This window comes from Carassius gibelio, chromosome B20, assembly GCF_023724105.1.
Source record: "Carassius gibelio isolate Cgi1373 ecotype wild population from Czech Republic chromosome B20, carGib1.2-hapl.c, whole genome shotgun sequence".
NCBI classification, from domain to species: Eukaryota; Metazoa; Chordata; class Actinopteri; order Cypriniformes; family Cyprinidae; genus Carassius; species Carassius gibelio.
Genome location: NC_068415.1, coordinates 12,459,795 through 12,484,402, shown reverse-complemented (window position 1 = coordinate 12,484,402; position 24,608 = coordinate 12,459,795). Strand labels below are relative to the sequence as shown.

Sequence of the window (24,608 nt, the reverse complement as noted above, 5' to 3'; positions counted from 1 at the left end):
TCTGCTGGAAAACACACACAGCTTTAGGTAGCTTGCATCATTTTACTATTACAAGACATGTATGGCCAAAAGCATGTGGACAACCAAACATCTCACCAATATGCACATTTTCAATAATACGAATCTTGTCCTTCCTTAAGGTTCTGCTCCTTAATGCTTTCGATTAGATGTTGGAACATGAATGCATGTTTTCACAGGAGCATAAGTGTCATAAGGCACTGCCGTTGGGTGAAGATTTGACTCCACATACTTTTGACTGTGTAGCTAATTATAATTACTTCAGCCTAACCAAAAATAAAACATTTTACATTTCTATAATAATGAAGACTGTCTGATTAGACCATCAAAACAAGGTTTTTCAGATTTAACTAAAATAAACACTTTTGTCTTTTTTTAAAGGGGAGGATGAAATGCTCGTTTTCACTCAATATCCTGTTAATCTTGAGTACCTATAGAGTAGTACTGCATCCTTCATAACTCCAAAAAGACTTTAGTTTTATTATATTTATAAGAGAAAGATAGTCTGTACCGATTTTTCCCAGAAAAACACGAGCGCCTGAAGGCGTGACGTGTGGGCGGAGCTAAAGAATCACGAGCGCCAGTAAGCTTTTGCGTTGAGAGCGTTTGGAAGCTTTGACATTACCGTGAGGAAAAAACATCATCCAAAACAAACCATGGCTAACAGTCAGATTCAGCGTATATTTATGATCCAGAATCAGATCCCAAGGCGGAAACTGAACGAGAGCAGCAGCAGCAACGACGTCTCTATGTGGTATGTATTGAAACTGTATATATTTGCTTAGCGGTTTTGGAAAATGACTAAGTTCCACTTTATGTCGTCTTTTTTTTTTTTTTTTAAGCTGTACATGTGGAAAGTGCAGTTTGATGACAACATCGCATGTTGTTTACTTGATGTGCTTATCCGCCGATACCTAAGTTAACAACACAGAGATATTTGAAGAAGTTTTACTCACCGCATGTGGTTCCAACACACGATCGTGACCCTTTTTCATTGGAACTGCATTATCCTTAAGAAATAAACGATGTGCAAATCCGGCGTCAAACTGAAGGAGAAGTGCTCTAAGGACCCATATAAGGAAATTCCGCTCCATCTAACGTCACACAGAGCCATACTCGAAAAAAAACTTTCCTAAACTTGTGACAAACCGGAAGAGGTATCTTTGGAACAAAAATACTCCTTCAAACGTACAACTTAATTTTTGGAACTTTGTCCATGTTTAGCATGGGAATCCAACTCTTTAACAGTGTAAAAAACTCAGTATGCATGACATAGCATTCCACCCCCCCTTTAAAATTTTTCTTTCTATCAAGTTTCTCTCCGTCTATGAGGCTTTATGCACCCCACTTTATCATTTACACTCCTGTTCACAAGTTGTTGTTTTTTTGTGTGCACCAAATCAGTCCATTTAAACAATTTTGAAACGATGTGACACTGAAGAATGGAGTAATGGTTTTGCCATCACAGGAACAAATACAATTTTGAAATATATTATAATATATAACAGTTACATTAAACTGTATAAATATTTCACAACATTTCTGTTTTTACTGTATTTTTATCTAATAAATGAAGCCTTTAATTCTGAGTCACCTCATGTAGTTTTCTTGTGGATTGTCATGGACATGGATGTTCCATTCATGTGTTCATCTTAAATCTTTTGGAGGACAGATATTGAGAAGTATCACAATGCAGGTCCAATGCAGGAAAAAACATCCTAGACATGTCTCTTTGACTTAACTTTTTGTTTGCTGCTCTTTCACAGGGCTGCCCAGAAGCTGAACCTCTCCAAACGAAAGAAGCCTCAGCCACTTCCGCCCTCCCCACCTGACCCAGAAGAGCCGTTCTTCTACACTGATGGCTTCAGCGCTGCCCTGCAGCTCTCACCCCCGCCTGTACCCCCATGTCTCCTCAGGGCAGGGTCAAAGGTTAAGGACAGCCCTGGGATGGGAAAGGTACTGTAAAGTCATCATTGCTAACACTTAAGAAGTTTTTTTTGCCTCCTATACCATTTTATTTTTTAATTTTTTTATTTTTGGATGGGAATGTTTTGTAAAACATGATCAAAGCCTAGATGATTAAGGTTATCTGACAATGAATAATAGGTAATCTTGAAACCACGTTGACCGCTTATACAGCATTTATAACATTGTACAGAATTTGTTCTTCTTTATTAATAAAATTACACCATGCATAAACCCCTGGTTGCCCTCTGCTTAAGAAAGAGTTTATTGATTTGGCTAGTTCTCGGGTTATCATCAAAGCAGACTGTGTGTGACAGCATGGGTTGGCCCAGTTGTCCTGATTCCCAGGCTGTTGGAATTCCAAGAAGCTCCTTCGGAATGCCAGACAGCATTCTTTGTTGTAAGTGACTGACATTCCGTGGGAGTGGGAAAAGCAATGTATGAAAACAGAAGGGCGATGGAATGACATCAGGGGGCATTTAAATGAAAGACATATTTCTCTCTCAGAATAGAGCTGTTTATTAGTGCTGAAAAGTCTGAGTGCACAAATGCTAATGATATCCCAACGACTCAAGAGCCATTCATATTTTTGTGTCTTGTCCGTGGATTATTTGAACACCTGTATGAACATAGTTTTGGTGATCTTGAACGTACTTGGATTTCCTCTAAGTATATCAGAAACAATGGACAGATTAGATGGCTTAGTTTGCTATTTGGGATTGCAAGGCAAAGGAATAATTATTGTCTGAACTTGTAGCAATAGATAAGATAAGTCAGATTTAAGATAACAGGGATAAAACAAGAAAACTGACTTCCCTGTTTCTCCATTCTATTTGTTTAGTAGCAATTCTGGTGTTGAGTATTAAAAAGTTATCTTATTGTGAAAATTAAATTAAAGTAGATTAAACTGAACTAAACTAATAAAACATCTCCCTCAGGGATTCATGATATCAAAATGTTATCCTACATTGGTAAGCTGATAATTATTTTCATATTAACTGACAGATATTAAAATTCCATACAGGTTTGTTTGAATTCATAAAAGACGAAACACTAAAAAACTAAAATCTAATGTTTAAAATGCTGAAGGTGAATTTTGTGCATAACAAACATGGTACCCACATTTATAATTTACAGAATGAAAAATTAGATTTGGAATTGTTTTAAATTATAATTTTTTTAATTATTATTTAACATTAACTTAATTAGCATAGTGCAAATGTTATCAGAGTGTAAAAAAAAAAATCCAATATCAACCAATACCAATTAAATAAAAAAAGTCTAATAATGGCCAATAATAGTCATGCTGCCGATATACGATATTGTGCATTCCTAGATTATCCTAATTAGTTCTTAAAGGCAGTACTTTGAACTTAACGTGTTTTGCCTATAAAAATAATTCTCATTGATTGGATGTTCACTGTCATGCTAAAGCATGTTGGTATCCATTAGACAAAGCACTTAATCCCAGGTCACTCCAGGAGGACTGTTTCTGCAATTAGTGTACTTTGAGTCACTTTGTACAAAGAGCATCTGCTTAATATCAACCTACTAACCATAATGAGCTGAGATCATGCCCTTTTCTGGAACATCTGAACATATACTGCTACATCTTGTCATGTAACTGACAGTTCCATATATATATATACTCTCTCCTGGGACTCTCTAGAGCATCATAAGCATTTCAGCATGTTGCCGCTATTTTGGGTAACAAACTCATTCCTTTCCTTAACACCCCCTGGAGGTCTAAAAGCCATGGAAGATTGCAGTGACCCAAGTATGACCCTCCTCCAGCACAGGTGATGCTCTTTAAATAAATTCAAAGAGATGGGACCCATTAGAGTCTGCTTTTTGGATGACTTCTCTGTGGGAAAGAAAGAAGATAATGTGTGTTCTTAGCATAAGATAATGTAATGGACTGCTGACTCATAAACACCAGCAGGTGGTGCAGGTTTATATGGCGTCATGTCTGGAGGGAGATGATTCGCTCATTAAGAACAGTGAGGTCACCTGAGTTACTTCTCAAAATGCATCTCTGGAGGAGTCAGCTTATTACATCATCCTCATGTTTACTGCAGTTGGAGGGCTATGTGAATAAAGCATTTCCCTTCCCTTAATTGTTCACCTGATTGTATTGATGCATTGTGCAAACACAGCATTAGAAATTGTGCACAATAGGCATTAAAAGTTTTCTAATGTCACACCAAAAGCAGGCAGCTGCAAGTTTTTAATGAGTTTTATCAAGAAAAAGACAGTGAAGTGATTGCTAGTAAGCCCCACTGAGTTGAAGTATGTTGCCTGCTGATTTTGAGACACTTGTAAAGGAAATGGGTATGAACACTGTTTGTTCTGTGGAGAAAGAAAATGCCAAAGTGCTTAGAAGGCAGCAGTTAGAGAGGAACAGGTGATTCTGAGAAGGCAGCGCTTATTCAATGAGGGTGATGGAAGTAAATTTGTGTGGAAAGGCTGATTGACACATCACTGGTGCTTTTGCATTCAAGGGAATTGCTTGATTTGCCTTGTTATTTGCAAGTTCAAAAAATAGATTTGAATTGTATAATTGATAAATGCTTAAAACTCATAGTAATTAAAACACCAAAGGAATTTCTATCATAATAAGCTATTGTTTTTCAATACATGTTGATGACTTGCTGCCAGATTTAGTTGCAGTTAAGTTGGGTTTTTAAGACAATTATTTCATTTCATTTTATTATTGGACCTTTATCCCCAAGCTTACTAAATTAAAATTTCTGGACTACAATGCCAACCCCTATGTTGTAAAAAAGTGTTTTATATTTAGTTTAGTTTTGTCTTGCCTAGGGTACTAAGTGACTTTAAAAGGGTTTTTGATATACCTTTGTTTTTTGTTTTTTTGTACTGTTCTCAGAGGTCCACTTATAATGTTATTAAGATTTTTACACACACAAAAAAGCATAATTTAGAAGTAAAAAGCTATTTTATTTTTTTTTGTCCTATTTTGAATAGGCACAACAGATTGTAGACTCGGAAGTAAACAGAATCACACTTGTCATGTGACATCAGATTCAATATGGTCAGCATAGCATTGTCTTTTCGTTTCAGTCTTTCAGAAAATCCTCCATCAAATTGTGACTTATTTGTAAATGAGGACCAAGTTCTTACTGACGCAGTTTGGCATCTCATGCAAAATAAAGTTCATCAAATAAAGTTAATCATTTGGTTTCTGTGTAGACCCGCATTTGCCGCTTGTCATTTACCTATGATGTGCGCAAATCGGTGGGTGGGGCTAAACAGGCAGCGATGTAGAAGCAGGTGTTGATCTTCTTTGGAGGAGGCACTTAACCACACATATTCCACAACCTGTCAGATTGGCTTCAATATAAGCTGTTTTTAGACTAACAAGAACATTTTGAGTTCTGAAACTTACATAGTGGTTTTAACAGCACAATGACCTCAAACAAATACCTTTAAAATCTGCTGGTCTTCTATCTGTTTATTGGAAGAGAAAGCTTAGTCTGCAACAGTCATTACTGCTGAACATATCAGTATGAGTAAGGAACATAGTGAACCTGATCGGGGAACAAAGATACTTATTCTCTTCCAGTTGAATTCTTTATCTCAGTGGAGGACTGTAAACTTCAGGGGCTGTTTGCTGTTGAAAGTGTCCCTAGTGGCAGAGCTATAAAATAAGTTGTTAAGCACAGACAGTCGAGTACATTATTGCTTCATTGTAGGTGTAATAATGAACTGTTCTGCCTCAGTCATGATTCGCTTTGCTATCATTCATGTTTATGACTGTAAAAAAAGGAATAGATGTTGCATCCATCCTTTGTGTTAAGTACCTAATTTTAATCTATTTTAAAATTTAATTTATTCCTGTTATGGCAAAGCTGAATTTTCAGCAAATCTCCAGTCTTCAGCATCAAATTGTTCAGAAATCATTCTAATAAACTGATTTTAATAAGCTCAAGAAACTTTTATTATCATCATCAATATTGAGAACAGTTGTGCTGCTGCTGCTGCTGCTACTACTACTAATATTTTCATGGAAAGCATGATATATATATTATGTAAAGTATTTGTTAATATTACATGTTTATAAAGTGTCGAGTCAGAATATGGTTGGTCTGTTTTCTGAATCCAGACACACTTTCCAGCCGGATGTCCCCTGTGTGGGAGCAGAAGGGCTTTTGATGATTACATGCTTTCAACTTTGCTAGTATGAGGGGAATTATTTGCCAGGAAACTGAAAGACATTATTCTCAAACCACTTAATAATTGTGTGAATTAGTGGGTGGGAGCCTGGTAGTGTGCAATTACAGCTGTATGCTTTGAATTCAGAAGCAAAATCAGAAAGAAAAAACATAATAAAATAACAAATAAAATGATGTAGGAAAATAATTGTGATATGAATATAATTGTGTGCTTTGCAGGTGAAAGTAATGGTGAGAATATGCCCTGCCAAAGGATTGCGAGACACCTCAGAATCCATGTCCTTTCTCAAGGTAGACAGCCATAAGAAACAGCTGACCTTTTGTGAGCCGCCCACCTCCACACGCTCCACTTCTGCCACCGCCCCAAAGATGTTTACCTTTGATGCCGTCTTTACCCAAGATGCTTCACAGGTACAGTAATGATATAAATGCTTCAAAAAATGTTTTGCTATCAGGTTAATAAAAGCAAGCATTTTACAAGTTACACCAAGGAGCTATCTTCTATTTCCCGTCTGTACTTATAATTTTATTTTGAACAAAATCTTCACAGAACTTATGTCAAACAGGCAGGACATCCGTGCTGAGATCAAAGCAGTGCATAAGGGAGGTAGATTTGCGAGATAGATAAAAGGTTTGGGTTGGTGAGTTGGGGTTATCGTTCCTAGCCCACAGCGCCTGAAGGGGTCTCAGAGGAAAAGATAGCATTGCTCTTTTCTCTCCTTCCTCCTAAACTCTTTGGGAGTTTGGAGTCTTTGGGTTTCCTGTCCTAGAAACATCAGGTCTGATGATCAATGACTACCCCACATTGTTCAGAACAAAAGAGGCTTTGAGCGAGCACACATCAGAGGTGGTTCTTACAACAACACTGTAAAAGCTTTCCTCAAACTGCAAAATACACACACATATAATTCCAGGGTTTGAAATCTTTATCTCTGTCCTTACTGTATTCTGACTCTCTTTGGGGAGTTTTCAAGGATGAGCAAGGATCAAGTTTGCAAGGGTCTATCCTTCTGTCTATCTTTCTGTCTGTCGCTCTCTATTTGCCATTCTATCTCTGTCTGTCTGTTAGTCTGTCTGTTATTATAGCTATCAGTCTGTTTGTTGCTCTGTATTTCTGTCTGTTTCTGTCTGCATATCTGTTTGTTGCATTGTCTGTTGTTCTATCTCTGTCTGTCTGTCTTTCTGTTCTATCTCTGTCTCTGTCTGATCCTTCTATCTATCATTCTGTCATTCTACTGTTTTAACTATATATCTGTGTGTCCATCTGTCTGTCTGATGTCCTGCCTATCATTGTGCCAGTCTGTCATTATATGAATCTGTCTAATCATATGAATATATGAATCGTATATTATATTATATAAAATGAATCTACTGTCCAATCCTTTTGTCTGTCATTCTTGAGTTTGTCTGTCAATCTATCTATCCGTCTGAATATAAATACTGTATGCACAACTAATAAAACAGTTTGAGTCGGTGTTTAAATCTGGGTTTGTGTCCTCAGGCGGAGGTCTGCTCGGGGACAGTGGCAGAGGTTATCCAGTCTGCGGTTAACGGGGCAGATGGCTGCATCTTCTGTTTTGGTCAAGCCGACCTCGGTTAGTAAACCTCTATTCAAGTAGCCCATATTTGACAGGTATTAACTTTATAATAATGCATTGTTCAGAATGTATTTTTGATGGAGTAGCCTTCAGTCACATGAGGTGAAAAGGAAATCGCCCCACAAAATACACTGTTTTGGCTGGATTGGAAACCTCCTAACAAGGAGGCCGGGAAAATGCGGTGAGGGCATATGTGTTTGAGCATTAATAGCGGTTTGTTGAACACAAAGTCCCCTCATTTTACACTTTGTGTTTGAAAAGCGTTTCTCAGTTTCTCTCTGTCCTACTCTCTTGTTGATCAGCCCCTCACTGTGAGAGTCTGTGTGCCTCCCACCGTGCTGCTTCAATCCCCCATAGTTAGCTTAGCTGTTCAATTCCTCTGCTTTAGCGTGGAATTTTCTCTCATGACTAACATCCTTGTGGGTTAATTTGATTAGCTTAGGGGTGTTTTACATAGTACTATTATTAACACAAATCCTATTATAGACCTGCTCTTATATCATTATTTAGTTAAGTCAAGCTAAGTTAATCAGTTGACAGTGTAATTTTTATCATGTCTATGTTGACAAACGCTGCTCCCTTTTTCCTGTCAAGTTTCACATTAATCATGTAAGGACAGTTAAAACATAATATAGTATTGTCTTCCTCACGTACCCAGTCATCAAATATTTGGTTATATCCCTCATTATCAATAGCCAGTTTTTTTTGTTTTTTTTACTTCACAGGCAAAAGCTACACAATGATCGGCAGGGACAGCTCTACACAGAGCTTGGGTGCGGCACCCTGTGCTATCTCTTGGCTTTTCAAGCTCATCGAGGAAAGGAAAGAGAAAGCTGGCACACGTTTCTCCATCCGCGTGTCTGCTGTGGAAATCTGTGGCAGGGAGGAGGTGCTGCGAGACCTGTTGGCTGACTTTTCCACAGGGACTTCCCAGGACAGTCAGGGTGCAGGAATTTCCCTGCAAGAGGATCCGGTCTGTGGATCACAGGTACATAGAGTTTGTCAATAATAGAGCATGGTGCTAGCAATACCAAGGTTATGGGTTTGATTCCCAGGGAATAGATTAAATAGACAAATTAGGTTTTTAGATAAAAATATTGAAAATATTAAATATAATGTGTCACCTAATTATGTCTTTTTTATACACTAATGTTCAAAAGTCTCATGCTCATTATGGCTTCATTACTTTAATTAAAAATACAGTAAAAATAGTGATATTGGGAAATATTAAAATTTTTAAATAAATAAATATAGAATTATTTTTTTATATTTTTTTATAAATACATGTAATTTATTAATTTACTGTTTTTTCAGTCTTTAGTTTTACAGAATTCTTCAGAAATCTTAAAAAAAGAAACATTTCACATTATTATCAAAGTTGTAAATAGTTGTGCTAATTAATATTTTTGTGAAAAATCATAAAAAAATCTGAATTATTTGATGATTACAAAGCTTAAAAGAACAGCATTTTTAAAAAATATATATATTTTTTAACATTCTTAATGTATTTACTGTCACTTTTGATCAATGGATCCTTGCCAAATAATGTATTAATTTATTTAATTAAATAATCATGCTGATCCCAAATGTTTGAACGGTAGTATACAGTAATCACAAGTCACCAGTCTTTGACTACTGTCAAATGGAAATATTATTTAATCTAATTAATCAACATCAAATTGCTTCTGTCTCAATTCTCTTTCTTAATCTCTGTGTCTCACTCTAACTTTAAAATGTGTCCAGCTGCAGAACCAGAGCGAGTTGCGGGCATACTCTGCAGAGAGGGCAGCATTCTTCCTGGATGCAGCTCTGGCAGCACGCAGCACCAGCAGATCTGACTGTAAGGAAGAGGACCGCCGGAATTCTCACATGCTCTTCACACTACACATTTCCCAGTACCGTATGGTGAAGAGCACCAAAACAGGAAGTATGTCTTACTATGCTCATTTTCACATTTACTTAGAAAAGCCTTATTGAAATGTGATATTTATGACAGAATACTTTCAGTGTTTAGAAGAAATGCTAAAATAGTATTTTGAACAGGCATACCTTAAATTCCAGGGCTCAAAATAAAACAACTTTAAAGGCTATCTACCTCCACCTCAAAGATTAAGTTATACCACCTTATAACTGTCTGAGAATTCATATCATATATCTTCATGCATCATTAGTATTTTGAGAAGACTGTTACTGAGGGCGGCCGATACCTGACTTTTCCATTATCATGCTCTCCATGTTCACAGAGAGTATCAGTTACCTCAATTTAGTCCCGCTGATAACGGCTTTATGAGAATGCTAACAAGAATGGTTAGCACATTTTCATTACTGGGCGTAGCCATCCTGTCAAGTCAGCATGTCAACATTAGAATGATCATTAGCATCGCGCTCCCATCGCTGCAATACAGGCTTAGTTCTGGCCATTGACACTAGCCAGAATAGATTTTAATATATAATGAGGCTGGAGTCTCTTCTGCAGAGATGTTTATAGAGCCCAGCATGAAATGAGAAGCTCGTTTGCATTCCCGCTCCACAGAGGGTTTCGGTTCCTAGCGCTGGCTTTGTAAATCCTTCCGACGTGAGGTTAATGGCCTCCATCTCAGTGTGAAATAAATGCATCTTCTGTAATAAAGCTGAATGAATTTTACTCTAGTGACCTACATGGGTCTGTAATCTAACTAGCTGTACTTACTTTTATTGCTTGCTGTTTGATGGACTGCCAAGGATATTGAATCACCACTTACCTAGCAGAGATCCTATATCTAACTGCTGTCTTATAAGGTCCCCTGCAACACTGTGATGTGTGGTACCTGTGTCCTTTTTGATGATAAAATACTTTCTTCTCTTTCAGCTTAATGTGCAGGGCAACTACAGCATTCGTAGGTTGTGTTTAAATGGGATTTTAAGCCCAAAGAGGCTTCAACATTGGGAGTCAATTTCTGTTTTAACATGCTGTGTATAACTTTACAGTGTCTGGGAGTCGTAGCCGTCTGCATCTTCTGGATTTGGGCAGTTGTGAGTCTGATTTGAGTCAAACACGAGATGGAGGAAGAGGCCAGTGTCTGTCATTGGGTGCCCTTGGAAATGTCATCCTAGCTTTGGCCAATGGAGCCAAGCATGTGCCATACAGGTAAGTGTTTTATGGTTCAATAAATCAATATAAACCAATAGTGGGAGATGATATATCTCTGTTAATGGTGGTAATGTGTCTCTGAGCACACATTGAGTCCTCCTGATCTGCATCTGCAAGGGTTTCATTCTCACCCTCCTCAGATCAATGAAGCCAATTAGCCAGCTTTGCAGGAGGAGAAACCAGCCACAGTGAATTGGACTTGAGGTAGTATGTAGGCCTATTCATAGGAATGTGGGTCAGGGAGTAGCAGATTTATGCTGAAAGGAAATTAAGAAATACTCACCGGAAGGTGGGATAGTAAATACAGTGACATGAGCAGAGAAAATGAATATTTTGAGTAAAATAAAAACATTCCAAATCAGGTCACCAGAAAGTAAGGATCATTTTCTTTGGATTCTTTTTATTCAAGGATGACTCATAATCCTCTATCTTAAGACAACCTCTCAATGATGCTAGAGGGAAAAGGCAGTTGTAAAGCCTATCTTCCTTTTTGGCTAACAAGAATATTTTTTGATGTATAATTCAGAGACAGCAAGCTTACCATGCTGCTGAGGGAAACGCTGGGCAACATCAACTGTAGAACCACCATGATCGCCCACATCTCTGACTCGCCAGCCAATTATGCTGAATCTCTCACCACTGTGCAGCTTGCCTCCCGTATTCACCGCATGAGAAAGAAGAAATCCAAGGTTTGTGATTCAAACTGATATACTGATCATTTGAATAGTGTATGCTTTTGTAGTCATAGTTCTTTAAAAATAATTGACACTCAAGTCATGGTACCAAGATCATATAAGGCAGAAAGTCCTGCAATAAACCATTCTAAAAGTAAAAAATGAAAAAGAGAAAAAGATGTTTTGGACCACTATTTATTGTGAAAATGCTTAGTAGTTATATTATAATTATTTGAATTAACAATAATATTTTCCAGATTGTTTCTAATATATATATTTTTGGAAATTTATTTTGACTTTGGTACAGTGACAGTATGATATTTGCTATATATATATATATATATATATATATATATATATATATATATATATATATATATATATATATTTATCAGCTTTTTGTCTACATTTTTTTCTTGTCTTTATACATTATTCAGTAGGTCAGGACTGTAATTTTCTTAAATTACATTTTGGCTTTTATTCATCAGAATTATTCACAATTTAAATAGTGAGTTATCAGAGAAACAAATGTTACAGTGATAATTTAACTGCAACATTTCTCTTTGACCTATGTCATGTAATCAACAAATGTATTCAATGCATTTGATCCAGAGGGAGAACAGCATGTAACCTTTCCCATCACAGAGACAATTTTCACCACAATTAAGCTGTTTTGACAGAATATATTAACATTTTATAGACCTAAAAAAATACTTTCCTTCTAACATATGCATAGTATTGAAAACTATTTTAGCTTCTCCTTTGGTATGCACATTTCACCTCTGTTGATATTACATGCTGTTTCGTGAAGGGATGTCTCTCTGAATATATATATATATATATATATATATATATATATATATATATATATATATATATATATATATATATATATATATATATATATATATATATATATATATATGTTTTAAAAGAGCTGTCTGCAAAGATATATTGAAGTCAGTTTGGTATGTTATTTTGTTCAGTATGCATCAAGTTCCTCTGGAGGGGAAAGCTCCTGTGAAGAAGGACACATCAGACGGAGACCCTTCTACCCTCGGACTGTGGCTCTTGACCCAGACCATCCTGCAATGTTATCCAGTGACCCAGATTACTCCTCCAGCAGTGAGCACTCATGTGATACAGTGATTTATGTGGGGCCTGGTGGGACCCCTATCTCTGATCGTGAACTCAGCGACAATGAAGGCCCCCCTGCATTTGTTCCTATCATTCCCTCTCTGAACAAGAAGCGTGTAAAAGAGGGACCTAATTCTGATGGGGACCACCTCAAATGCAACACCTTTGCAGAGTTACAGGAACGGCTTGAGTGTATAGATGGCAGTGAGAGCACATCTAGTTTCACCAGTGAAGGAAAAGGCCAACAGACGGCCTCCAAAAGTGGCATGGAAAAAGCATCAGAAGGGGCTTCTGTATCAAACAGTACTGCCAAGTGTACTCTACAAAAGCCTGCATACCTGCAACATGGGGCAGCATCTGAAATTAACACTACTTTAAGACAAGATTCAGAACCTGTTGTGAGAGAGAAAGTTTTTAGTAGAGGACTTATTCAAAATCCCAATGCCTCTTCATCCTTGCAGAACATTTCAAAGACCTCACTTTTGAATACCGAGTGGGGCTTAGCCACACGGACACCTCCAGTAGGTATGAGCCAGCAAGCCCTAAGGCAGGGAGAACGCAATGACTCCCCAATTACTGACAGATCCCATCACCTCAGTAGAAGTCCTATGGAAGTAAGCCATCTACGTGCTACTCTGAGGAACAGGTGCCTCGATAGGGATGTTTTAAGGACTACAGTTACACTGCAGCAGCCTGTGGAGCTCAATGGAGAGGATGAGCTGGTGTTTACGGTGGTTGAAGAGCTACCTGCTAGTCTGGTTCCAGACAATGGGAGACCATCCAGCATCATTAACTTCAACCCAGACTGCTCTTTGCAGGCCCTGGCATCTCACTCACGGCCTGTTAGCATTATCAGCAGCATCAACGATGAATTTGACGCATACACATGTCAGATGAACAGGTCCCAGCTAAACCAAGGTGCTACTTCCAAGACACAGGAGGAATTTACAGCTGGTCATGCAACTGCATGCTCTTCAGTTGGGTCCTGGTCTTGCAAGACAGATATTTGTACCCCAAGTAGTGATGAGCCATCAAAGGGAGTACGCAAGGGACCAGTCAGCAGCTCCATGATGGATTTACCTGGTGGTTTACACACTGAGTCTTTCTCCCAACAAAGAACGAATATTCCACTGGGTGACAGTGGAATTTGCTTTTCAGAACAAGAATATTCTGCAACCATTGACAAATTGTCCATATCTAAGTGCCCTCTATCTCATGACAGTACCAAAGCATCCCTTGGTGGTCCAAAGTCAATAAGATCTAATAGACTCATGACCTCACAGTCTGCCCAGATCTCATACATTTCTACACTCCCTAGAAAGAGCACCCAAACTGCAACTTCTAGTATTAGCTACAGCCATGAGCTACAACACCAAGGTAGCAGAATAGAAGAACAATGGACCCACACTAGTAGTGGGCTACACTCAGCCAGAAATTCTGAGTTTAGCTCTGTTAGCAAGCAACAGAAAAATGGCACGAGTGGAATTGCATCCAGAAAGACAAGCGGGAATAGCAACAGTGTACCTCGTCCTCCTAAAATGCATGTATCGTCCACATCTCAAAGGGTTGTGGATGGTTGTGAGAAGTCAAGTGTTAAGAAAGGGGACCTGAGCAAGATGCCTCAGCTCAGGAGAGGAGCCACCACTCTTGGCATGGTCTCAGTGTCCCATAGCTCCTCTGAGATGAAATGGGGTAATGATGCCTCTCAAACAACTGGTAGCCTGAAATTCTCATCCTTAGGAAAGAGAGTTAATGGACAGAAGGGTAGTATGCTCCCTAAGTCCGGAAGCATGTCACCCCCTGCTCCACCTGTCCGAAAGTCAAGCCTCGACCAGAGAACACGCATTTTGTTGTCTCCTAGTGCCTTAAAGTCTGTAGGTAATGATGGAACAAGATTGTCTTCCTCCAAAGCATCGGTTTCTGAGGAGGACTTTGAAGTTCGAGTTAGAGGGGAATCCTTTAGCTTTAAGTCCTCCAGCCTGAAGACAGCTTCTAGTCTCAGAACACATAGTGCTAAAGGAGACAATGGAAGGCATTTTGGTAGTCTTTTGTCGCTTGAAAGGTTTGACAGTTTAACCTCTGTGAGTTCCAAACCAATAACATCAAGGGAAAACAGTAATCTCAGTATCAGTAGCACTGGCAAATCTGCTAAAATGGTGCCAAAACCTGGGACACCCTGTTCAATATCTACACCAACCATTACTTCCCCTCCATCTACTAGTGGAATTTGTAAGCTTGGACAGATAAAAGCCAGTATAACTCCTAGATCCATTGTCGGGAATGGCAACAAAGGGAAGACCTTGTTGAGTACTGGTTCAAAGTCTCTTAGCTCCTCCACCAAGTTCCTTGCTGTCTCAGCTGCTCGGAACACCAGTCTACCTCCAACTGGAAAGCCCCCAACACGCTCTGTCACAAGCTCCAATACTAAACAAGGAAGGGGTACTATTATGGGCACAAAGCAAGCGATTCGTGCAGCCAACAGCCGGGTCAGTGAATTAGCAGTTGGTAGTTCCAAGAAACACCTCAGGGGCTCTGACCAAGCAGATGGCAGCAATGATGCCAGAACTTCCAGTGAGACTCCACTGGCTGCTCATTTGCCTTCTCCTTACAGCAAGATCACAGCCCCTCGCCGTCCTCAGCGCTATAGTAGTGGTCACGGTAGTGACAACAGCAGTGTACTAAGTGGTGAACTGCCTCCTGCCATGGGGCGCACTGCACTTTTTTATCACAGTGGTGGCAGCAGTGGCTATGAGAGCATGATCAGGGACAGTGAAACCACAGGGAGTGCATCTTCTGCCCATGATTCCATGAGTGAGAGTGGAGTGTCCACGTCCAGTCGAACAAAGGCCTCAAAATCTCCCAAAAAGAGATCTAATGGTGAGTTTTACTGGGAAACCACTCAGGGCGCTATTTAATGGTGATCAATTCATTATTTATTATATGGCCTTCAAAGGTTAGAATGGAAAATTGGTATTACATTAAAGGTTTTTGTAATACGTGTTGTAATGTATCTAGACTATGATAATGAGGACCAAAAATATTGCTTATTATTTCCATCCTAAAAAGTATTATTTCCATCCTCACCTTTAAATTGAGTGTCTTAGCCAATGTTTACATCACAGTGTTCTAGTATAACTGTCCCTACGAGCAGTCATTGGAGACAAATGGGGCCAAAATCTCCACTATGATGTTTCATACAGTCTGACATAAAGACCATTGTTGTTGCACAGTACTCTATGGCTTTTACCTAAGATTCCACCAGGACAGTAAATATTAGTAAAGCATCCTGTCTAACCAGTCAGTCTATTTAGGCCATTTAAATTTATGAACCCAATGTTATAATGCATATCTGGTGTTTAATTTGCATTTACCCTATTCTTTAATCTGCATTTACCCAACAATAATTTTTGCTTTAAATCCTGTAACCACTTACAAGCCTCATACATATTTAAAATGATCCCAACAAACTCTGCTGTTCATATCCGGCCCACATGAAGAGCATTACCCTGTGTGACTCCTCCAGGCCTGCAGCGACGCCGTCTGATTCCTGCTCCTCTGCCAGACACCTCTTCTCTGGGCAGGAAGGTTGGTGCAGCAGGCCAGTGGGTCGATCTGCCTCCAATGGGGGGTGCTATGAAGGAGCCCTTCGAGATCAAAGTGTACGAAATTGATGATGTGGAACGATTTCAGAGACGCAAAGAAGGGTTGACAGAGGTAAGAAGACAGTACGTCTGATAAGTGCATTCTATGCTGTTTGTATGCTTATCACTGAATTCAGTCTCATTCTGGTTAATTTAGTAAGTGTTCTCTGGTAGTGTGTGCACACATCTACTCTATTCATCCATATTTGAACCAAGTGTACAGTGAAACTGTACTTGTTTCTGCACTAGAACTCAAACAACGATTTTTAACACAAACCGTTGCAGTCTGTCAGTCTTATAATAGAGTTGAATGGGAATCATGGCTCAAACAAACAATGCAAAAATAATAACACATACACAAACAAAATTAAACCCTGTGGCTCATGACGATAGATTGTTTTGTAAAGACACAAATCAATCAGTCTATGCATAAACTGTATGTATTTATAATGTTTTTTACCTCTGATTCATGCAATTTCCAAACTCTTAGATCTCTCCTGAGTGTGTCCTCCTAAGCACATTCTCAAGCAGGTACGTGAGGCATCCTCTTCTTCTTCTTCTTGCTTTATGTTGCATTACCACCACCTATCTCTCAAATGGACCTTCGACACACTATCTACAATCTGTCCTATAGATGTATGTGTTTGTTGTTTTATTTTTCTGTTTACCTGCCAAGGAACTGTGGATGAAAATTTGTCATTGGCTAAATTCGGTACAACAAATGAAATTGAAACATTTATGTTAAAGAACTCATATAATGCTCTTTTTTAAAGTTCACTATTTTGTTTATTTTGTGTTACAGAATATGTTGACATGCTTTAATGTTCAAAAAACACATAGTTTTTCTAATACTGTACATTACTGTATGTCCTCTATGCTCCGCCTCTCTCAAACGTGTCATTTTCTACAAAGTCCCTCCTTCTGACAAGCGCCGATCTGCTCTGATTGGCCAACCGACCCAGTTCATTGTGATTGGCCGAACACTGCAAGCACTCGTCAGAAATGTAATGCCCCTTTCCATAATCGTGAGCTTCATCTTTCAAAATAAATCTAAAGACAGTTGGTAATGTCCTTAGTTTTACCATCAGTTCAAGCCTGAAAGGGGAAACAGAGTCGCATGACAGACACAGAAATGAAGCTTGTATGGGTTTGCAGTACACTAGCCACGGATGGTTAAGACAACTGACTCCACTGTGATGTGACTCTCTCTTTCTCACACACAAGCACACACACACACATGCAACGCACAAAACTCCACATCTGAACAGTCAATAGCAAATTCTTAATCTAATAACAAAACATTCAGTAGCTGATTCAGAAGAGCCAAGTTGTAGCAAAGTCAGAATTACCCCCTCTCCTAGGTTCACGAAACAGTTGTGAAAAAAATGCGTTGCTGTTCTGTTGTAAGTAATCTTAAATATTCCTAAATACATCTACTTTCAGAAGACCAAATAAAGTGCTTTTGCTTTTGCCTAGACACAGACAACATCTCCCTAACATGGCTGCTTCAACACTAACTGCGGTTACTGAAACCATGCCTTCTTTCTTTGTGTGAACATTTGGGCGGCATTACGCAAACGCAAATATTTCCACATAGTGACGTACACGTGGGGGTGTGTTTGAATGAGCTGTTTTTTGGGGGATGTGGAGTCTTAACTTTGATAAATAAAATCACTTTGGATCTGAGACTGTAGTCTTTGCAACTTTACAGATCTTCTTTATGCACCGAGACCTTATAACACTTTAATCCCATCATATGACCCCTTTAAAATTGTACATGGTCCCTTTTTAAATAAATTGTAATAATAATAATAATGAACTCAATTAGGAGTGTCAATGTCCACTTGAGAGATCGGTGGTGGTAATGCACTTATACATCTCCGATCCGCCATAAAGCAAGAAGAAGAAGACGTCTCACTCGCCTGCTTGAAAACATGCTCAGGAGGACGTGCCTAGAGTTCAAACAGTTTGGCCATTGCGTGAATCAGAAATAAAAAACTATATAAATACTGTTCAGTTTCTTTCACAGACTGATCGTTTTGTTTCTTTACACATCAATGTATCGTCATATTTCATTTGGTTTTATGTTTTATGTATGGTTTTTTTTATTTATTTTTTTTATTTTTTTTTTTAGCTGTGATTCCCATTTACCTCCATTATAAGACTAACAGATGGCAAAGGGTTGAGTTAAAAATATTTGTGTTCTACTGAAGAAACAAAGTCACCTACATCTTGTATGCCCTGGGGGTAAGCAGATAAAGATAAAATTTTCATTTTTGGGTGAACCATCCCTTTAAGTACAATACTCAGGTAAATGTACTCGGTTACTGTCCTCCTCTCCTTAAAAGTATCATAAATTAGCATGAAATTCTGATGTTTCTCTCACATCTTGTGACAAGTACAGTTGTCAGGAATGAAGCTTATCTCTGTGACAATTACTTATGTTGGCTAATTGATTTTAGATTGGACTGATAGCTTTAGTTAGACAGGGATGACTGGTGTTGTAGGACAGAAAGAAGTGAGATTAGCTAAGGTCTCTCCAGAGAGAGGAAGAGATGGTGAGAGAGATAGAAAGAGAGAGAGCATTGGGGAGGGGTCAGGGGTGCCTGTGATGAATGAGGTGTGGCTCCACAATCTGTGGCCCGCCTGATCGGTCTTTATAGCCCACTCCACACAGAATGTCTATGGGTCATTAACTGTTTCTCTGTGAGTTTCTAACCCTGATCACACAGGCAATTGTGTGGAGAAGACGAGAGGAAAAGACATTAACTCAGTCGAATGAAGCTCTGATTTATTTTCAATTAAGAAAAAATGATCTCAGCTCGCATATTAGAGTCTGGCAGATGCTCATGAAGTTGAAGCTGTTCATCCTCTTGTTTTATCTGAATATGTATGTATGTGGGTAGGAATTTGTATAACTGCTAAGTTTATTTCTGTTTTGTAAAAATACAATTCAGTTTGCAGTTGGCATAGCATAAAAACGTGTTTTACCTAGATATGTAGTTGTCAAACCTGAGATATTTGCAGAAAAGAAATTGTTATTTTTGCATTTTCATTTACTTTCTAATGGCCACCTGGTACTGACACAATACACATTATAAGAGGAGGGTAATCTATACTGTAATTCAACCTTTCAGTAACAGGTTCCTCATGAACATGATCTTTCTTTTTAATCACTTAAGCAAACATGCCCCTAGAAGACCAGCTACTGTTTAACCTGGATGCTAATTTTATTTTCTAGCTTGGCCCTAATAATCTGACCAAAGGGCTGAGGACCTAAATCCTCTGTACAGGTTACGAGCATCGAATCAATTCAGCTTAAGCCATTGCTCTTTAAATTTCAATGCCTTGAGGACAGCCACACATAGTCTAGTAGGTGCATGTAATAGGGGCAAGAGATTTGTGGTTGACTGTAAGCAACTCACACTGCTGTTCCACACTTGCAGGGTTTGCAGTATTTTAACGCCCGCCTTAGGATGCTGGAGAAGAGGCAACAGCAGATCAGGGAGCTAAGAGCCAAGCACGAGAAGCTGAAAAAGGAGCTAGAGGACGCCAAGACTCATCTCATGCTGGACCCCAGCAAATGGATGGGAGAATGTAAGTTCCCAAGTATTATTGTCAGTGGTTGTGTCAGTGTCAGTGGTTTTCAAACGCTTTCTATTTTAATGAATATCAAAAATGGCCTTCCCTTTATGAAAGATACTCTTTTAAAAGTATGACAAAAAAAAATTTTTATTGTATGATCCATCTACACATGATTGTATACAAAATTACATCTTGCTGTTACTGCACTAAATCCAAAGCAATATATATATATATATATATATATATATATATATATATATATATATATATATATATATATATATATATATATATATATATATTTATTGTTTTAAAACTAGGTCTGTCTCAAGTTAACTTGCCTCGTTGATGCAAATTTCCACTGGCCCACTTGTGGCCCCTTTGACCTCAATTTGAAAACCTCTAATTTATGTGACACTGAATATTATCAAGTATTACACAACAATATTATTCACGGAACTTAGTGGTGTGGTATAAAAGCTACAAATTTCACAAGCTTTTAGCCAAAAAGAGATTTTTTTTGGCATTTTTACTGTGACACTCTACCATGCATCAAGGTCAGGAATGATGAATTTTACCATGAATCTTACACAGCATAAGTTTCCCACTAATGTGATGTAGACTAATGGCTCCCTTTATGACTTTAATTTAACTGTTTGAACTTGGTACCACAGGATTTAAAAGAAAATGCTGAGGTAATGGTGCCTTCACAGAAATGTCTTGAGCTTTGGCTAATTTTAATTCCTGCTGAGGCAATGTATTACAATAATGGATAACATTGGCTTTCTAGAATATTCTCCATAAATGTAAACTGTGAAACGATTTGTTTAGCTTATATAAGTGTAATTGTGTAACTGCATTCAATGCTTAAACTGTAAGAACTAACTCTGGACACAGACTTTATAAGAATGACAAGGATTTTAGTCTCAGTTTCTTATAATATTTCAGAATTTTTTTAAATTCATTTGTAAAGACCTTCAATATCAAACAGGGCAAGACAATTATTTGAAGAAAATGAAGCTGAATTATGTCATTAGTACTGTTTACTCTACTGAGAATGAAAAAGAACATTGCCAGCAGCAAAGAAAGCTTTGCTGATTCTGTATGTCTTTTTTATTCTGTATTTGAATTACAAATATTACAAAGCAGTAATACAACAACCTTGATCATATTGCAAAGTATCTGTCTCCACTTTGTTAGAAGAAACACTTTTGTAAACAGTATGTGGGAGAAAAATCTCAGGATGTATAGAAATAATGTAGAGAAAATGGCAGGCACATGGAGAGAAGGAGTGCCTGTGTGTGTTCTTGAATCAATAAAGTATTATTTTTCTCTTCTGCAATCACCACCTGCCCACTGGCCAGGTGATGTTTACCATTCATGTGTGACTGCTGTCCTGGGTAAAGCTGTGATTGGGGCTGTCATGCTGTATAAATCAGCCCCTCTTCAGAGCCCAGTAAAATGAGGATGGTGTTTCTACAAGCCCATCTCCCACACCAACCAACCATCACATGCAGAGATGTTTGTTCATGTCTTGAATGTTAAAACTATCAATCTAGGTGTATCAATAGGGCTGCATAGCACATCACCTAGTCAAACCTTTTTACGTAGTACAATAATGTGGCTTCTATGTGTGTATTTATTTTAGAGATTGCTTGACTTTTATATGTATACATTTTTTAATTAGGATTGCATTCAAAGGAATTATTCAGAATAAAATTAAAAATGAATTTACCACACAAATTATTATTTACGGAGAAAAGTCACTCAAATAAAGATAATTTAAACATTTGGTTATTGTGGTGGTCAAGTAACTCATTGAATAAACATTACAAAAAGTACATTTAGTCAGTATATATTTTTAATTGTTTAATGTCCATATTGTTGAATTTTTAGTTTGTCTTTTTTTTTTTTTTACAAAATTTGAATGTTAAATTGGCCTACCATGGCCTGTTATTTATACAAAACATTTTTAACATTTAATTAATTTAATTAAATGTCAAAATAAATGTTATATTTGCATCCCTATGTTTTTAAATAATAACTTTGTTTGCATTTTTTCCCTATTTCCATTAGTTGATGTGGACCCTGATCTGGACCAGGAGTCGCAGGACTACCTGGAGGCTCTGGCACAGGCCACAGGAGACCTGGAGTTTTGTGTCAACCTATGCAAGTCTCGTGTGATGATGGAAACCTGCTTCGATATCGCTGTGCCCTCGATTCCAGGACAGAGTGGACAACAGGAGATGGAGGTCTAGGAGAGAACAAAACAGGATGTTGTTTGGAAGCTAGCTGTGAGTTATGGCAAGATCTTTTTTTTTTCCTGGGATTGAGACTGTCCTTCAACAAGTGAAGATATTGAATAAGCATGGTTAGAAACTCCCTGAAATGCTGAGAAACTGGATAGGATAAGAGTCCCTTTCCCGAGATCTTTGTTAAACTTAACCAGGAAGTGCCTTAAACCAAAATTAAAGTAAAAAATAAATAAAATCCCAAGAACTATCTTTGTTTTATGATTGGTGCTAGTATTGAGACATGCTTTCTCAAGTACACTTTGAAAAACAAAGTATTTTGCATTGCAATGCAGCATATAGTGTATTTATAAGAGCTAAAGTGTGTAAAATATAGTTTTAAGTATTAAACAATAAAAAAAATAAGAAAACTCCCCATATTATTGCCTTTTTTAATATATAATTGACCACAATTAGAACTCAACTTTTTTTAGAATTTGACTTTTTTCTTCAGCGTAATGCAAAAACGTGCTTGCCCCTGACAGATGTGATGTCACTCGATTGGATAAAGATGCTGAAGCTGTGGCACTGTCGTCTGTCTCATTTAGTTACAATCGCTCTGCACAATGATTGGCTCTCTGATACAGATCTACTACTTTAACTGATTGGTGCAGCTGGTGGCAAATCAGAAATTAGAGCTTGTCTCAAACACTTCTCAGGACATCAAACCGAAGTGAGTTTGTACTTATGAATTTCAGTGTGTGCTGTGTGCGTCATACTGTAACGTATGCATGTGGCTGTTCTTCTCTGATCATGCAACATCCAGCGTTAAGCTGGTTTCTTTTAGCGTGGTAAACCAATTCACTCTATCTACCTGAACTTCAAAAGATTATGCCTTTCTACACTGAAAATGAATATGTTCAAATATATAAAAAATGGCTATCATCTGTTGACAGCATCTCAGCACAGGACCTTATCCTCACTGTGTCCCGTGATTTATCTTCAGCCTCTAATGTTTGATGATTTTTGTTTGTCATGTTAATCCTTAAAGTGTCTCTGGAGAGAAGTGTGACTGATGTTTCTCATAAAGAAACAAACAGAAGAGATTATTGGGATTTGCAAGAGTTTGAAATAGAAAACATGGCTATTTTTTTACATCTTAAAATTATTTCTTTGTTTTTGTTGTTGAATGATTCTTTATTTAAACAGAGAAAAAAGACACAGGCTTTTTTCTCCAAGTTGCTGCATGAATTATTTTTTTCCTCTTTGTTTTGTATGGTAGTCTCTGATTTCTACTAATAATTTAAATTTAGCAGATTTGCCAAGCATTTAGAGTTTTTCAATGTATATGACGTTATCAGTGTTCCTGCTTTGTATTGTACAGTTTTTTATCCTTTTTAAAAACCATGTATAGACTCTTAAGTTTGCATTAACATAAAGTTATGAATAAAAAGAATGTTTCCTCTTTATAATTCTTCGTGTGGCTATTTAATTTTTTCTGCATTAAAGAACATTAAGATCTCTTCTGTTATAAAGGCCAGAGTATAAATGACATAAAATATTTTGTACATAAATATCAGCAAACCAAACAGAACAGCTGAATGTATTCCATAATTCTTCTTTCTAACAAACAATAACACTTCAAAAATAATGTCATCTGTGATTTATATTCTCATTTATAATAAGAAATGTTGCTGCTGAAAATTCACCTTTGCCATTACAGGAATAATCGTTTTAAAACCTATTTTAAATATATTAAAATAGAAATGTTTTATAACTGATTGTACTGTATTTTTAACTTTAAGAGACTTCTTTCAAAAACTTTTATAAAAACTTACAGAGCCGAAGTTTTTAGTCATGTATAATGTAATATTTCAGTATAGTAACACAGTAAAAGTTACCAACCATATAAACAAGATCACTTCTCACATGTGCAGGAGAAGAGACTGTGTAAGGTAATGACGACTTGACATTAAAGCAATCATCCAATGTGGACTTGTTAATTTTTTTACTGGTCACAGGGGCGATGAAAAGATGCTCCTACACAGATGGCTGGAGCCAAAACAAATTTGAGAATTTAATCATACCACAGATTGATCTTCATTAGGTTTTCAGCTCTATAAATGATGGTATACTGGCTTTGTGATTCATTTAGGCTCTTGGGCATTGTGAGTCTATAGACGCAGAAGACACCTGAGAGCTGCAAAAGCCCAACAGGGTAAAATCACTTTGAGTGATTCCATTGGTGGGATATTCCAACTGCTCTCTCCTGTTCTGCTCAGCAGATGGTCTCATCAAATGGCTCGAGATGTTTTAATCAGTCTCTCTGAAGACATCTAGTCCTTTATGTCATAATGTGTCACTGAGAGTCACCAAGTGACCCTGTCAAATTTGCTGACTAGAAGCACACCAAATCTGTTCCCGCAGAAAAGACTG

At 37.7% G+C, this 24,608-nt stretch overlaps 1 protein-coding gene across 2 annotated transcripts in view; it reads left to right on the top strand.

The window, feature by feature from the left end:
* Positions 1-23,630, top strand: part of kif26aa (kinesin family member 26Aa) — a 67,778-nt gene extending 44,148 nt beyond the window's left edge. For both annotated transcript variants that reach the window (XM_052585697.1, XM_052585698.1), the window contains 11 exons: positions 1,785-1,974; positions 6,396-6,587; positions 7,678-7,771; positions 8,500-8,762; positions 9,518-9,701; positions 10,742-10,901; positions 11,431-11,593; positions 12,565-15,592; positions 16,239-16,429; positions 19,803-19,953; positions 22,018-23,630. In XM_052585697.1, coding sequence (XP_052441657.1) covers positions 1,785-1,974; positions 6,396-6,587; positions 7,678-7,771; positions 8,500-8,762; positions 9,518-9,701; positions 10,742-10,901; positions 11,431-11,593; positions 12,565-15,592; positions 16,239-16,429; positions 19,803-19,953; positions 22,018-22,199 — 4,798 coding nt within the window. In that variant the 3' untranslated portion in view covers positions 22,200-23,630. The remainder of the gene's footprint in view (positions 1-1,784; positions 1,975-6,395; positions 6,588-7,677; positions 7,772-8,499; positions 8,763-9,517; positions 9,702-10,741; positions 10,902-11,430; positions 11,594-12,564; positions 15,593-16,238; positions 16,430-19,802; positions 19,954-22,017) is intronic.
* The last annotated feature ends 978 nt before the right edge of the window (positions 23,631-24,608 follow it).